This window comes from Micropterus salmoides, unplaced genomic scaffold (genome assembly GCF_014851395.1).
Source record: "Micropterus salmoides isolate LMB-PRFRI ecotype aquatic unplaced genomic scaffold, ASM1485139v1 Ms_hic_scaffold_6, whole genome shotgun sequence".
Classification (NCBI taxonomy): domain Eukaryota; kingdom Metazoa; phylum Chordata; class Actinopteri; order Centrarchiformes; family Centrarchidae; genus Micropterus; species Micropterus salmoides.
The window spans coordinates 16,425,532-16,439,871 of NW_024044348.1; the positions used below are offsets into that span (position 1 = coordinate 16,425,532).

Below are 14,340 nucleotides of genomic sequence, written 5' to 3' on the forward strand. Positions count from 1 at the left end.
TATTAAATCGTTAAACGGTAAATAACCGAAAGAATTGTTTGTTTGTTTGGTGCATTCAGGACTTCTGAAAATTGTAAAATTGGTTGATAACAATCAAATAATTTACCATGTTACAAAATAATTTTATCAATAAGTTACATGAACACGACTAAAATACTAGATGTGTATAATATACAAAATCGGGTAATCTTCAATGTGACCGCTTTTACAACAGCGTCTGAATGCAGCAGATCACGTGACAGCATCTGGCAGCTCAGAGGAGGAACATACTAACATGGCGGTGTGTATAGCAGTGATCGCAAAAGAGGTAATGATTGCTGTTGTTAAATGTACCAGGTTTTATCCATACCCTGTTTTTTATGTTTCAATGTTTTCCTTATTCTCATTATCATCTCTAAGCAAATGCCAGCTTTCTCTGTGTGCCAGAAGGTTTAAATACCCAAACAAGGCTAACGTTAACAGCTAATAATAACATTAGCATTATTTTAGGCTGGCTGCTGTTATAATTCGCCACGTCGTTGATAAGATTTTGTGTGACGGTAACGTTACTCTTTTATGTCCTCCCCCAGAACTACCCGCTGTATATCCGCAGTGTGCCCACTCAAAATGAGCTGAAGTTTCACTACACGGTTCACACCTCTCTGGATGTGGTAGAGGAGAAGATCTCAGCAGTGGGCAAATCTTTGGGAGACCAGAGAGAGCTGTACCTGGGTCTACTCTATCCCACTGAAGACTATAAAGTGTATCCTTGTTTGATTTTGAAGTTAAATCCACAAGTACTCCAAGTGCCAGACTTATCTTTTAATTAAATCAAATTTCTTTTACAGGCCTTAGACTGTGGTCTGAGGTTGATTATCTTTTTAACAATATTGCTAACACATCTTTATAACGTCTGAAGAACATAAGTAAATGTACACACCTCTACTAATCAAGCAAGATGCTGAAATGCTTACATATGCCCATGTTCCCAGATATGTAGACCATTGCATTTATCTTATTGTTGTTGCAGAATGGTTTTAGCCTGTATGTTAAGCGTAGGATACTTAAGTTACTAATATAAAATGGTATCTCAGTCAGTGGACCTGAAAACCCTGCACATACTGTAAATGGTGTCTTACGGGAGAAACCAAGTATCCTTAACTGGTAAACTAGATATGGGTATGTAACCAACTCCAAGGTGAAATTTGTCATTGTTGTGGACTCGTCAAATACATCATTACGGGATAATGAAATAAGAAGTGTAAGTTGATGCTATTGCATGTTTAATCATAATCAAACACAGCCCAACAAACATTTCTCCAAAAGCTACATTTGTGTTGTTTAATACACATCAACAAAATTGGTTCTGTGTCAAGATTTTCATCTCATTATACAGTATGTGTGCAAGTACTGAATTATACCATGTTGCCATATGCCTCAGCTTAGATTTAATGAACCAGTAGAAGAGTGATACCTCAGTCTCCCACATTGTTTCACCATAATGTGGTGGAAAAATACACTGCTCAAAAAAATAAAAAGGGAATACTAAAATAACACATCCTAGAGCTTAATTAATCTCATTTAAAAACTCCTTTCTTTACATAGTTGAATGTGAATGACAACAAAATCACACAAAAATGATCAATGGAAATCAAATTTATCAACCCATGGAGGTCTGGATTTGGAGTCACAGTCAAAATCAAAGTGGAAAACCACACTACAGGCCGATCCAACTTTGATGTAATGTCCTTAAAACAAGTCAAAATGAGGCTCAGTAGTGTGTGTGGCCTCCACGTGCCTGTATGACCTCCCTACAACGCCTGGGCATGCTCCTGATGAGGTGGCGGATGGTGTCCTGAGGGATCTCCTCCCAGACCTGGACTAAAGCATCCGCCAACTCCTGGACAGTCTGTGGTGCAACGTGGCGTTGGTGGATGGAGCGAGACATGATGTCCCAGATGTGCTCAATTGGATTCAGGTCTGGGGAACGGGCGGGCCAGTCCATAGCATCAATGCCTTCCTCTTGCAGGAACTGCTGACACGCTCCAGCCACATGAGGTCTAGCATTGTCTTGCATTAGGAGGAACCCAGGGCCAACCGCACCAGCATATGGTCTCACAAGAGGTCTGAGGATCTCATCTCGGTACCTAATGGCAGTCAGGCTACCTCTGGCGAGGACATGGAGGGCTGTGCGGCCCCCCAAAGAAATGCCACCCCACACCACTATTGACCCACCGCCAAACCGGTCATGCTGGAGGATGTTGCAGGCAGCAGAACGTTCTCCACGGTGTCTCCAGACTCTGTCACATGTGCTCATTGTGAACCTGCTTTCATTTGTGAAGAGCACAAGGCGCCAGTGGCGAATTTGCCAATCTTGGTGTTCTCTGGCAAATGCCAAACGTCCTGCACGGTGTTGGGCTGTAAGCACATCGGGCCCTCATACCACCCTCATGGAGTCTGTTTCTGACCGTTTGAGCAGACGCATGCACATTTGTGGCCTGCTGGAGGTAATTTTGCAGGGCTCTGGCAGTGCTCCTCCTGCTCCTCCTTGCACAAAGGCAGAGGTAGCGGTCCTGCTGCTGGGTTGTTGCCCTCCTACGGCCTCCTCCACGTATCCTGATGTACTGGCCTGTCCTGGTAGCGCCTCCATGCTCTGGGCACTATGCTGACAGACACAGCTCGCATTGATGTGCCATCCTGGATGAGCTGCACTACCTGAGCCGCTTGTGTGGGTTGTAGACTCCGTCTCATGCTACCACTAGAGTGAAAGCACCGCCAGCATTCAAAAGTGACCAAAACATCAGCAAGGCAAGGAAGCATAGGAACTGAGAAGTGGTCTGTGGTCACCACCTGCAGAACCACTCCTTTATTGGGGGTGTCTTGCTAATTGCTTATAATTTCCACCTGTTGTCTATTCCATTTGCACAACAGCATGTGAAATTGTCAATCAGTGTTGCTTCCTAAGTGGACAGTTTGATTTTACAGGAGTGTGATTGACTTGGAGTTATTGTGTTGTTTAAGTGTTCCCTTATTTTGAGCAGTGTATATATAGGCCAATTCCAGAAAAGCTTCTACAATATTGTAATTTCTTTGACAATTCTTCTTTGCATGAATCCTTAACATGTTTTATACAAAAAAAAGAAATCTGAATTTAGGATGAGCATGCACCCATACATGACCCCACAGTAGTTATTGTAAATTTATACGTAAATTGTTCTATTACAGATGTTCAGAAAATTACACAACTCTTTTACTGACGTAATGTGCAACCCATTCCACAATCCTGGGGACCCCATTCAGTCTAAGTGAGTTTATTCTTGTGATACTTGAAATTCAAAAAGATCTGTATATTAACATTTTTCCTAATCTTGCAGTTTAATTATCAACCTATCATTCTCCAGGGCCTTCGATGGCATCGTATCTGGGATGATGGTTCAAACTGGCTGACATCCCTTCTACCCCATTCTGAGCCTCCACTGTACAGAATACTCCAAATCCTATTGATTAACATGTTGCCTTGATTGAAGTGTAATAAAACTGAGAAGTTGTTGTACATCACTGCATCGGTGTCATTTTAACTACAAACTGTGCACCGGATCATTATTTTATTTATTCACTTACATAGCAAAGAACTTATAAGTTATACATAACATTGCAGGCAGCAACACAATACATTCGCATCAATTTGTAAAAACAGTAAGACGCAAACTGCATAACAACTTGAGGATTGTCCCATGCATTCACAGCAACATAAGCTTATAATGCAACGCCTCCAACCCCAGTCTTCACATCTCATACTTGAAGGACTGATGAGGGGGTGCAATTTCAAAAGTCATCTTTGTTGTCCATTCTGGCTGTCTGACATGATGCTCAACTCAGTAATGCCTGGAAACACTTCTTTAAAATGAATCCATTCTATTCACGCACTTTAATACGTATGCTGTGGGTGGTGCTAGCGCTGTTGAGGGTAGTGCGGTCCGCTCGACCCTGGCCCCAACTCATCTGTCGGTGGGGTGATGAGAAGAAGACATGGATAACGTTTAGGCATCTGTTCATGGTAGTCCATGTGTCCCCACTGTCTCTTCCCTACTGAGGGGCCTCCATAGTAAGGGTGGGGTGTTTGATGCTGTGGCCTGGTTGACTGGTACCGGAACCTGCCTCGAGAGCTGTTCTGGTATCGGGGTGGACGGTACCCACGGCCTCTGCCTCTGGAGTGGCCACCTCGGTGTCCTCCCCTGTCTGTGGTGCTGATGCCTGGCATGTTGGTCCTCTTGGGCATTACCTGCAAGCCGTACAACACTGGTTTAATACGGTGTTGTTTAGGATGCGTTTCAAGAAATGCAGTGTTTGCTATTCAACAGTGATACAGAACAGAAAAACTTAGATGTCTTGATGCATAGAGAGACAACAGCTCAAATAGAGGACAATGAAAACCAAATGGGTGCTGTAACTCTTTCGGCTTATAAAAATATTGAGTAAAGTCATCTGCAATGTACAGGACCAAATTTCTCAATTTAAAAGTAAGTCTATATACCTGATCATCTCTGTCCATCCTAAAGTTAGTAGTACCCATGTGTGAGTAGCCAACTAGTTTGAGGGTTTTCCCCTTGAAGGACATGTAGTGTAATGCTCCTCACCTTCAGGACTCTGCCTCTGAACAAGGTCTCATGCAAACCAATAGCACTATGCACAGAGTCTCGATCAGAGAACTCAATGTAAGCAAAGCTGTGAAAGAGGAAGAGAGAAGACCAATGCAACAAATAAACCTGGATGCCAACATGCTTATAGTTGTATTCTATGGTCTATAACAGTGTCAGGCGGGGTGGCGGGTGGGAGTATATGTTGTATGCACAAGTTGAACCCACCCCTTGGGATGGCCAGAGAACCTGTCACACAAGATGGTAACTCGGTTGACAGGACCACAGCCATTGAAATGGATCTCCAGCTCATCTGCGGTAGCTCCGTAGTCTACCTGGGATTTGTTTAACAGCGTGTCAGATCAGAAGTGTGGGGGGAAAAAAATAAATAAAATACACACACGCTCAGTATGAAGAAAAGAGATATACAAGTCTTACATTTCCTACATAGACTGATCTGTTGTCTGCGTCTATCCTCTCCTCAGGCGTCATATTGTAGAAAGGTCCTGTGGAGGAAACAAACAATTGTATATGCTGCTTTTGTGCATGCAGTATTAACATACTTTCTGTTCATTTCACTTGGAGGGCGTCATTCCATGTGAGATGAACACAATTTCTTTCACCAACACATTTCTTGCATCATCTTAGACAGTACATCTCTCAGAATCTGGCTCCCCTCTGATTGCACCGCTGTTCTGAGAAGAAACCAAAAGGGAGGAAGATGGGGGGGTGAAAGGGATGAGGAGATGCACAGAGGCAGAAAATAGCCACAGGCAACGAGAAGGACCCTTCTGGATCTCTGGGGCTCGCTGCTTCATCTCATTGGGCAGTGATGAGGCACATGTGAAGCATCCCAGGTGTTAGCCAGATGGTGAAGGACACGGTTACTTCACCTGCCTAGAGGCTGCGATGCTACACACCTGGCTAAAAATAGGCTGTCGAGGCTTCCCAAATAGATAACGTTTAGCTGTACACCAACATGACAATAACAAACCCCAAGGTGGATAAGACCTGTGGGCTGCCTCACCAGGCCGAGGGCTGCTGGTCAGGAGCTGCATCTCTCCCACGTCACACCTCTCCTCCTCCTCCTTCAGTCTTTCTGTCTCTTCTTCCATCTCCAGCTCCTGAACCCTGGCCTTGATGGCCGCCAGCTCCTGAAACACACGAGTATGGAAACCAGAACATGAAGTCACTGTGGACTGAAGCAGATTACAACACCGACAACCACACTGGTGACAAATTTGAAAAAGGAAAACCTGAATGAATGAGTGCACAACCATAATGGGATAAAGATGCTTCCATACAGGGGTCAATTTTAGGAATGAAAGTTATGTGAAGCCCATGCTGTTACCTTCAAGTGTCATCAGATCTCAAACCAGTTTGACACCTTTTTAATTTTGGATCAGCAAACACAAAAAAGACATTTTTGATGAATGATTGTTCTTTCGAGATGAGGAGATGTGTCAATGAGAAGTAAAGCTTTTCTGGTGTGCCATCATCTTCATCCATAGGCTATGTTTATGATTGTGATACAAAAAACTAAAAAGGTGTCTTTTATTGATCTGCATTAGGCTACAAGAAACAGTTTTCTCAAAAGTACTGTTTGGATTGAAAATTATATGACTCAGAAGGCATAGAACCGACTGCTTGGCCAGCATGTCCATGTTAATTCAACAAAATTGTCAGTAAATATCTTGTGATAGCACCAAATGCACCCAAACGTGGACTTCTGAATGAAAATTTTGTTCTTTCACATTTGATTCTCCGAAGTCAGTTTTTGCTGGCCTGACGTTTAAGGATATCATCTATAGCCTACGTGAAACAGGGATTTACCATCAGTTATGAGTGCCTGTCCTGAACCACAATTTAAGCCACCAACCTGGGCATGCAGTGCACCTGATTGGCTCCATGGCATGCCGAACAAGTCACTCAACATGCCACACGGGATGCGGCTCACGGATGTCGTTCTTTGAAAATGACATTTATCAGTGATACAACGATACAGCATTTAGCATAGCTTGTGTTTGCGCTTGTTTGTCCAACGTGACAGTCGCCACTTGCTCGCCCTACTGACGTGCGTACAAACGAACAAACGTGACAGCACCCTTTTGGATTCACTGCAAACACAATGATACCCACCGGGTCCTCAGCGAAATACTCCCCGATGCACTCGCCCTCCAGGTAGCCGTACTCCAGATGATTTTCCGCCATGCTCACTGCTCAAACATGGCATCTGCAAAGCCGACTGCAGCTTCCCAAAACCGCCACAGAAAATGTCTTTCACAGTAAGGAAACGGTTTGATGATCCACGGACGCGACACCTGACAGCATATGAGGTAATCTAATAGATATCACCTGTGAATGAGACTCATGACGCGCTGGATTGATTGACAGGGGCGCGCACGTGAGGGAGACGCTGGAGGTGGACGTCTTCGTCCCAGTGGCGCATTAACAAGGCCCCCCCCCACCACTACCTCTGCCAGTAGTAGCCTACCCATCCCTCATTCATGGTAAAGAGCCTCATTCTTCAAAATAAAATCATGTTTCGTTGATGAATGTGGTAGTATTTGACAAAAATCACGGGAAATTGTTGTAGTATTTCTGAGTTGTCCTTTGGTAATTTAGATTCACTAAACTTACTTTTTTGCATAAGACAGGAAAGTGTGACATTGAGCCTGAATGCACAATACCAGGACCCTGAAACTGAATAAAAATCATTCACTGTATTATTTGCATATGTGCTTTTTCTGCTGTGACATGTCAAAATGTCTGCCATGAAACATGCCTACTCCAAAGTGTATTTAAGAAACATTAGACACCCACAAACTTTCTGACATGACACCACTGGAAAATTGTGTTTATTGAATATGAGTATTAAAAAAAGATTGGATTGGTGGAATCCATTCTATCTGACGGTATCTCGTATATTCAGTTGTTCTGTGATGTTTACAATAAACCCAAACCCAGTGAATTCAAAACAGTTTTATTTCAACTGTTTTGCAGCTGCACCATTCCATCAAATAGAAATTGTTTTAGACATCTTTACACATTTTTCCAAATTCAGACTGGCATATTTGATATCAGTGGAAATTTGATTGGGGTGAAGTGGGATTTCCACTAGAATTTAAAATAACATTGTGTTTATATAAACTGCTAAATTGCTGCACAGCATGAGTTTGTAATGACTGACTCATTGGAAAGATCTTAACCTCTTAAACCTAGCCAGAATGTTTAATAGTTGGATCAAATTAATATTTTAACTGGCTGAGTGGATGATATGTGAGATGCAACGTGTATGGGACTGTTGCAGCATATTTTTAAATACATATAGTTATATTGGTTTTTCAGTAAGTTATTTAGAACTGCTACTATCACATGCAGGAAAATTAATGTCTGAAGCTTACATAATAACTTTGTGTTAGTAATGATTCAAGATCGTTTTCCTTTTCTGTGGATGTCGTCCCAGAATATGCTTGCCTTTAAAGAAGAAAAGCAACAAGAGCGATGAATACTTCATTTCATGTTTTAATTACACAGTTACATTGTTCAACACAGACAATAACCTGAATTAGAATGTTTTACAGCTTCACACATCCAACAGAGCGAACAGTTAAAGAGCAGTATTAGCAACAGGGAGGAAAGCATGCAAGAAATAAATACAAATCAGAATTTAATTCTTCTGGCACAGTTAACTTCATCTAAAAACGGCAACAGGACCTTTTGAAGAGGGAAATAAAACGAAAGGAGAAAGATCTTCAAAGCGCCAACCTTTCCTATAGAAACGTGTTTTTTTCTGTAATAATGTATTGCACAATACAGTATAGAATTCTTCCCTACACATATAAAACCATAAACCTTTTTTTCAATTCATGTAAAGGTAAAAACAGGACCATCCTGAGCCATGGCTTTTGGGAAAACAAGTGCTGTATCCACTGTTTGCCACTTTAGCTTTCTACTGTAGCTATTCATCAGTGCCTGTTTCACAGGAAGGACGTGTCACCATCACATCAGATGAGCTTTGAATCTTCATTGGTAGAGTTACTGGTTGGGGTAGGGAGAGACAAATGCCAACCTGCTAATATTTGTCCTTTCTAAACATGCGTTTTGCCCATACCATGTACATAGTTAAACAAATAGAAAAGTGGCTGATGTAAAGTGTTCATAGACCCTTGGATGGTATTCACAACAGCAGAGCCCTTATGCATTTGCCACCTATAAAATCTTAACAGAGAAAAGTATATGACACCTCAGCAGGAATCTCAGTTTCATGACTTAGTGAAGCTTACAGCCAGCTGAACTGAAAATTGATCTGATATTTTGTAACAAGTCCAGCAAAATCAAGGGGGGGAGAATCTCATTGAAGGATAGTTTGCGCTTTCCTCTACAGCTCTGATTTTTGCTGCATGCCTGCAGCTTCATGTCCCACACAATCGGCCACACTGAAGTCCTCTAATGCTGGGACATAACATAAAAACCTTAACCTAAGTGAAAGAAGAAGAAAGTTGTAACTTTTGGTTGTATTTTGGTCTATTGGGTTTGGCTTTGTTTAATATATCTGAGGGCTTACTTGCAGACAAGGAGGCACACGCAAAGCATTTTGCGTTGAATGGAACTGTCATTACAATGTTGTTTGTATGAGGATATTGTATGCAAACGCTGTATTTTACTGCACAAAGCTGTTGCTACATATTGTGAATCGATCTGCCACTATAGTCTGGATGTTTCATTAAAGCTCAGAAGGTTTCAAGTAGTTTGTAAAGAGACATGAAATTTTTTACAAAAAACACACACACACACACACACACCACCTTTCACATACAAACACCCACCCGCCACACATTCATTTTATCTCTGAAAGGCTTTGTAACTGTAAGAACACGCAATCAGTATGCTTTTCCAAAGGAGATGCTTCTATATTTTTACAGAAACACTATTAAATATGTAGACAACAAGCGCTTTGATTGCTTGCATAAGAGTTCTACACATTTGAAACTCTGCCAGTTCATTGATCATGCTCTTCACTCTTGTGCCCTGATTGTGTGTATTTCAGACACTTTGGTTAACTGGTTTAGTGGAGCTCTAACCTTTTTATATCTGGTCTGTCAATACACACTGTGTCAAAGCCTACTATGGCAATGCAGGAGTACTTTGGTTTGTGCTTTTATTGGTTTTGGACAACAAATGGCATGTCGTGGTTGATTCTGTGTTCATTTAGGTAATATGCAGGCTTGACTGTGTTTGTATTACTTAATTCCAGCAGTATCCGTTTAGTTAGTGGGATGTGATCAAAAAAGTTAGGTCTGGTGAGAATAAATATTCTTCTACATCATGAGTAAAGGCAATTCCTTTCAACGCTTTTGTTTGTATCATTTTAAGACAGATTCATATGCCTCACTTTTGAATGTGCGTTTCCATGTCTGCTCTCAGCCCAGCTTTTCAAAGTCCAGGTCAACCTCTCCTGGTGGTTAGCTGTATGGTCACAGGAGGTAGCTAGTGTGAGGGGGGGAGGGGAGGGGGGTTATGAAGACTGGTCTGTGGTAGCAGTGGAGGAATGAGACATCAGGGGAAAGGGCACAAAAAGGCTGAAGTCAACACCATATCACGGTAATTTTTAACACATACATAAATGCTACACACAGATGCAGGGGTACCTTGCAGCTTATTCCATTTGAATTATATGCCTCACATAGTCCAAAAAAAAAGATTGACTTTATCCATCTGTTGAGCTTTTGTTTTCCGATGCCACCCACTGCAAAAAGAAAATTTCCTATTTTTTCCCTAAGTTTGGTCCAAGCGTGTATGAGGCCAACCATGTAGGGTTTGATCTATATAAAATTTGTGTGAGCATGGCTGCTACAAGGCCCTTTAAGTATATGCCTTGAGACCATTTAACAAACCTCAATTCACCAGAGGTGATCATATTGATCAGCATGTGGGGAGGGCTGAAAAAATAAACCTGAAGAGGTGTTGCTATTCTCTTGGCCTGGAAATAAAGACCCATCCCAGATGTTCAGCTTATGCTCCAATTGCAACTTTATAAATAAACAATAATCTGCTTTGTTTTTTGTTTAAAGCAACTTTTCACAGATTGGGTATCAAAATTAGGTTTGAGGTTTACTGTAGCTTAACACTGGCATATCACTTAATCCTATATTAATGGCTTGTCCTGCACCTTGGGGAGAAACAAACACTCCTAACCACACAAACACACACAGGTCAATGAGAACGAAGAGCGTCACTACAGTGGCACTTGAGCTGAAAGGAAACGGAACACTTGACATGATGTATCAAGTTTAACAAACTGATTGAAACTGAGCCACCACTTATTTCTTTTTATAACTATTGACTACATTTGGGCTTTTTTTAAAAATATACACAGTTGAGTCCCCTCCTGCAGGATGTAAACTGACCTGGGGTGAATGGACACACACAACAGTGACATCATTTAGTCCCAATTGCGATTAAAGTGACACACAAACAAAATGAATGAATAGAGAAAATGTTCTGGAAGTCTTGTAGTTGTCAATCCACCCCTTCAGCTACATGCATTGTGGTCCTGTATGGATCCACCTTTACCTCTGTTACCAACAGTCTCCTCCACTCAGGGTCACATGACGCTTTGATTTGAGTGAAAATTGAAAGTGTTTAACTTGTGTGAGAGAAAAAGAGGAAAATTCATAAATTTGAGAAACAAATGTACTGTGAGAAAAACATATTCTGGACATTAAACTTTAAAGGTTTCTGTTATTTGGCAAACACATTTTTGGACCTCTTTAAATACTATGTACATTCACATTAAGTTACTGATGTTACTTTAAATATATTTATATGTATCTATATTATATGACACCCTATGGGCAGTTGCTGAGGTTCCATTCAGTAGCTGAATTCTCTTCATATTGCACCTCCGTCCTCTCACTGTCTTACAATGCGAGCAATACAAAATATTCTACAAGAGGGGTTTCATCTCATTAATATAGATACAACAAATCAAACAATACGTAAAATGTGGGGCTTCCTCTCATAAACGAGTGTCCTTGCTCTGACTTCACTGCTCAGCCCATACCTAAAGGAGGCAAATGAAAGGTAACGAAACCAAAACAAAGTCCATCTTTCTGGATATACACAAGGGCAGCACATATGGACATCGGCGACAAGAGACATTTTGAAAAGAGGAACGATATCTACAAGCAGGTTCCAACCCTTCTCACGTGACTGCTCTGAGGCTCTGTTCGAAGCAGGCTGGGGTTAGGGGCAGACTTGAGTCAAGTAGTTGGGAAGAGTGTAGAAGGGTGGGAGGGGGGTGAGGGGAGGTAGAAAGAGAGAGGAGAACCAAGTCTACACCGCCCTGTACTAAGCTCTTTCATCTGTTTATCATGCTTTGGAAAAGGAGGGAGTGAATGTAAAGGTAACAGCAATTCCTTGAAATAGCTCCCCATTGTGGAACTTTAAAAAAAACGACTTACAAACAATCTTCCCATACGTCTCCATAGTATGCAACGCCTTCTCGGATAATGTTTTCAAGCTTGTTTTGAGGTTTTTGGCAGTTCCGTTGCCATGTATGCATCTTTATCTCCTTTGAGGCTGTGTAGCTTTTCCTTTCCTCTTTTTTTTCTCTCTGCCCTCTCTGTTACCATTCACAAAAAAAGAAAAAATCACACTGTGGCAGGGTTTCCATCTATTTCATTAAGTCTTTCTAATAGGCAAGTTCACAGCATTGTCCATATTCACTAGTCTGGGCCATCACTGAGGAATCGCTGTAGTTATGTCCGGACTGCAGGAGGCAGCTGCAGATCAAAGCAGGTCACAGTTTGTTTCTTAAATGTCTGAGTATCTCTGGGTCCCCTTCTGCAGCTTCTCTGCAGCCTGGTCCTCTCAGGGCTGGCTTATCTGCTGAGGAGGTGATGTTGCTTTGAGTTTGGTTATAAGATGAGTGCTTCTCCTTATCGCTTACTTACTCACTTTGGCAGTGTAATACAAACGTTTGGATCATGTTATTTTTCATCTTTGAATTCATTTGGGTTCACAATGGTGTAGAGAGGTGAGTCCGGTGTAGATTTTCTTGGCTCGCTAGCAAGGTAGTTAGCAGTTTAAAATTAATTTATTTTCATATCGTTATCATGAGCATCATCATCACCACTATTATTCTTTGTTTAGAATATTTGGACTTTTCTTTATTTTCCCTTAAAGCCAGAAAGAAACATTTAATAAATACTAAGCTGTGTTTCTGAGGAATTAATCGCATCACAGATTATTCCCCTTCCCTCATCCATTTGAAAAAAAGGTATTGTATTCCTTGCCCATCTACATTAGATGTACATGTAGAATATATCAGTGAACTGTTTGGACTGGTAGTGCACATGTCAGGGCTGGGTACTGTTCTCTCATTGGTGCTAAATTAAAGGGAAATCCAGTCCAAGTGCTAAACGGTCTAGTCATCTCCCTATCAATGTTGCCTTACCACAGCCCTTGTCTTGTATCCTTATGTGGACAGTATTTAACATGCTTACATTACTGAGGGCAGATATTAGTCAGAACTTCAAGTCAAAGCTTTTGGAAAACACATCTGATATCTTTCTGTGACTGAACACAGAGATAGGAGACGTTTCTTTCGTGCTTCCCACTACACTGAGCCCCAGGCTGGAATCTTTGTATTTGTGCCTGTGGTTGTGAAAGAGACAAAGACAGAAAAAGTATTTTGGGGGAAGGTGACAAGTTGAGAAAACCAGTCTCATCATCAGGTAGTGAGAAGATTTTCAGAAGGATAAGAGGGAAATATGGACTGAAGTAGGGGACGAGGAGAGGGAGCAGTGTGCGATGAAGATTCCTCAGTTTGGTTTGGAGTGTGGGCACTGTTGCATCAGTATGCAAGGGAAAGGACAAGGGTCAGACATCAACGAGAGGTGGCATCCAGTAGGGCGGGGGTAGCTGGAGTTGTGGAGCGAGAGGCACTGCTGGAACTGCTCTCCTTGGGGCTGGCAGAGACACTTCCACTGCCGCTGCCAGCCCCTCCTGCAATACTGCTCTGGCCTGCCAGGGACAAGGGTCCTGGAGGAGTGCTCGCAGAATGGGTGGGGGGTGCACTTGAGGATGCTGAGGAGGAGGAGGGAGTGCCTAGAGGGACACTGCTGCCCCCTGGCAGCCCCTGCAGGCCTTGACCACAGACATGGTGGTGTTTCTCCCAGTCTTTGTGTTGGCAGAAGGAGCCGCAGTAGCGAGCTGTGTTGCAGCCACTGCATGTCTCACTGGCTTTCCTCCCGCAGTTCCAGCAGCTCTGGTGAGACAGTGGGGAGAGAGTGGGTTGATAAAAATAAGTCTCTTTTTTGTCCCAGGATAGCACATAGTTCTTTTTCTTTCTTATATCAATATATGTTAGACCTATTTTATTTTTACTGTTTTTATATGCAGATATGTCTATTGTCTATTGTCTATTAGTTTACTTGTCAGATCCTCACTTTTTCTTACTCTTTGCATAGGGCATTTTATTTTATTTTAAGGCTTTAAGGCTTAGTCCAACGCCACTGGTTTGTGTTACCAGCAGGTGGTGGTCAACTGCTCTGTAATGGCCTCAGCCTGGTACTCAACTCCAGCCATCTGGGTCTGTCTGCTTTTATGTACACAGACAACTGGACTGCTTCTGCAATAATGATGACAACATGGTACAGCAACAAACCACGAACAGCCAGCTGTGTGGATTTCACAACACAGGATAACTTAGAGGATA

At 42.1% G+C, this 14,340-nt stretch overlaps 3 protein-coding genes across 12 annotated transcripts in view; 1 reads left to right on the forward strand and 2 right to left on the reverse strand.

Annotated features, from left to right (window-relative positions):
• The first annotated feature begins 192 nt into the window (after positions 1-192).
• Positions 193-3,532, forward strand: trappc2l (trafficking protein particle complex 2-like). Its single transcript, XM_038700885.1, has 5 exons — positions 193-307; positions 570-742; positions 1,153-1,240; positions 3,205-3,284; positions 3,381-3,532. The coding sequence occupies exons 1-5, from the start codon at positions 275-277 to the stop codon at positions 3,424-3,426; spliced, it is 420 nt and encodes a 139-aa protein (XP_038556813.1). The 5' UTR covers positions 193-274; the 3' UTR covers positions 3,427-3,532.
• Positions 3,533-3,569: 37 nt separating this feature from the next.
• Positions 3,570-6,944, reverse strand: pabpn1l (PABPN1 like, cytoplasmic). The gene is made up of 6 exons (XM_038700882.1): positions 6,756-6,944; positions 5,644-5,770; positions 5,055-5,122; positions 4,845-4,951; positions 4,617-4,704; positions 3,570-4,261 (listed from the first exon to the last, which is right to left on the reverse strand). Exons 1-6 carry the CDS (start codon positions 6,825-6,827, stop codon positions 3,932-3,934), a joined length of 792 nt encoding a protein of 263 aa, XP_038556810.1. The 5' UTR covers positions 6,828-6,944; the 3' UTR covers positions 3,570-3,931.
• Positions 6,945-8,123: 1,179 nt separating this feature from the next.
• Positions 8,124-14,340, reverse strand: part of cbfa2t3 (CBFA2/RUNX1 partner transcriptional co-repressor 3) — a 42,312-nt gene continuing 36,095 nt past the window's right edge. For 7 of the 10 annotated variants that reach the window (XM_038701332.1, XM_038701331.1, XM_038701329.1 and 4 more), the window contains one exon: positions 8,124-13,899. In XM_038701332.1, the coding sequence (XP_038557260.1) occupies positions 13,510-13,899 (390 nt within the window). In that variant the 3' untranslated portion in view covers positions 8,124-13,509. The remainder of the gene's footprint in view (positions 13,900-14,340) is intronic. The other 3 variants (XM_038701336.1, XM_038701330.1, XM_038701328.1) reach the window with 2 other exon arrangements.

What these genes read in the sequence shown, in the direction of transcription:
- pabpn1l (XM_038700882.1), bottom strand. Translation starts at nt 6,827, where the DNA reads ATGGCGGAAAATCATCTGGAGTACGGCTACCTGGAGGGCGAGTGCATC. An exon ending in AGTATTTCGCTGAGGACCCG is followed by an intron (nt 5,771 to 6,755) that starts GTGGGTATCATT and finishes CGTGTGTTTCAG; the next exon opens with GAGCTGGCGGCCATCAAGGC. An exon ending in TTCTCTGGCCATCCCAAGGG is followed by an intron (nt 4,705 to 4,844) that starts GTGGGTTCAACT and finishes CCTCTTTCACAG; the next exon opens with CTTTGCTTACATTGAGTTCT.
- trappc2l (XM_038700885.1), top strand. Translation starts at nt 275, where the DNA reads ATGGCGGTGTGTATAGCAGTGATCGCAAAAGAG. An exon ending in TAGCAGTGATCGCAAAAGAG is followed by an intron (nt 308 to 569) that starts GTAATGATTGCT and finishes GTCCTCCCCCAG; the next exon opens with AACTACCCGCTGTATATCCG. An exon ending in GGGGACCCCATTCAGTCTAA is followed by an intron (nt 3,285 to 3,380) that starts GTGAGTTTATTC and finishes ATCATTCTCCAG; the next exon opens with GGCCTTCGATGGCATCGTAT.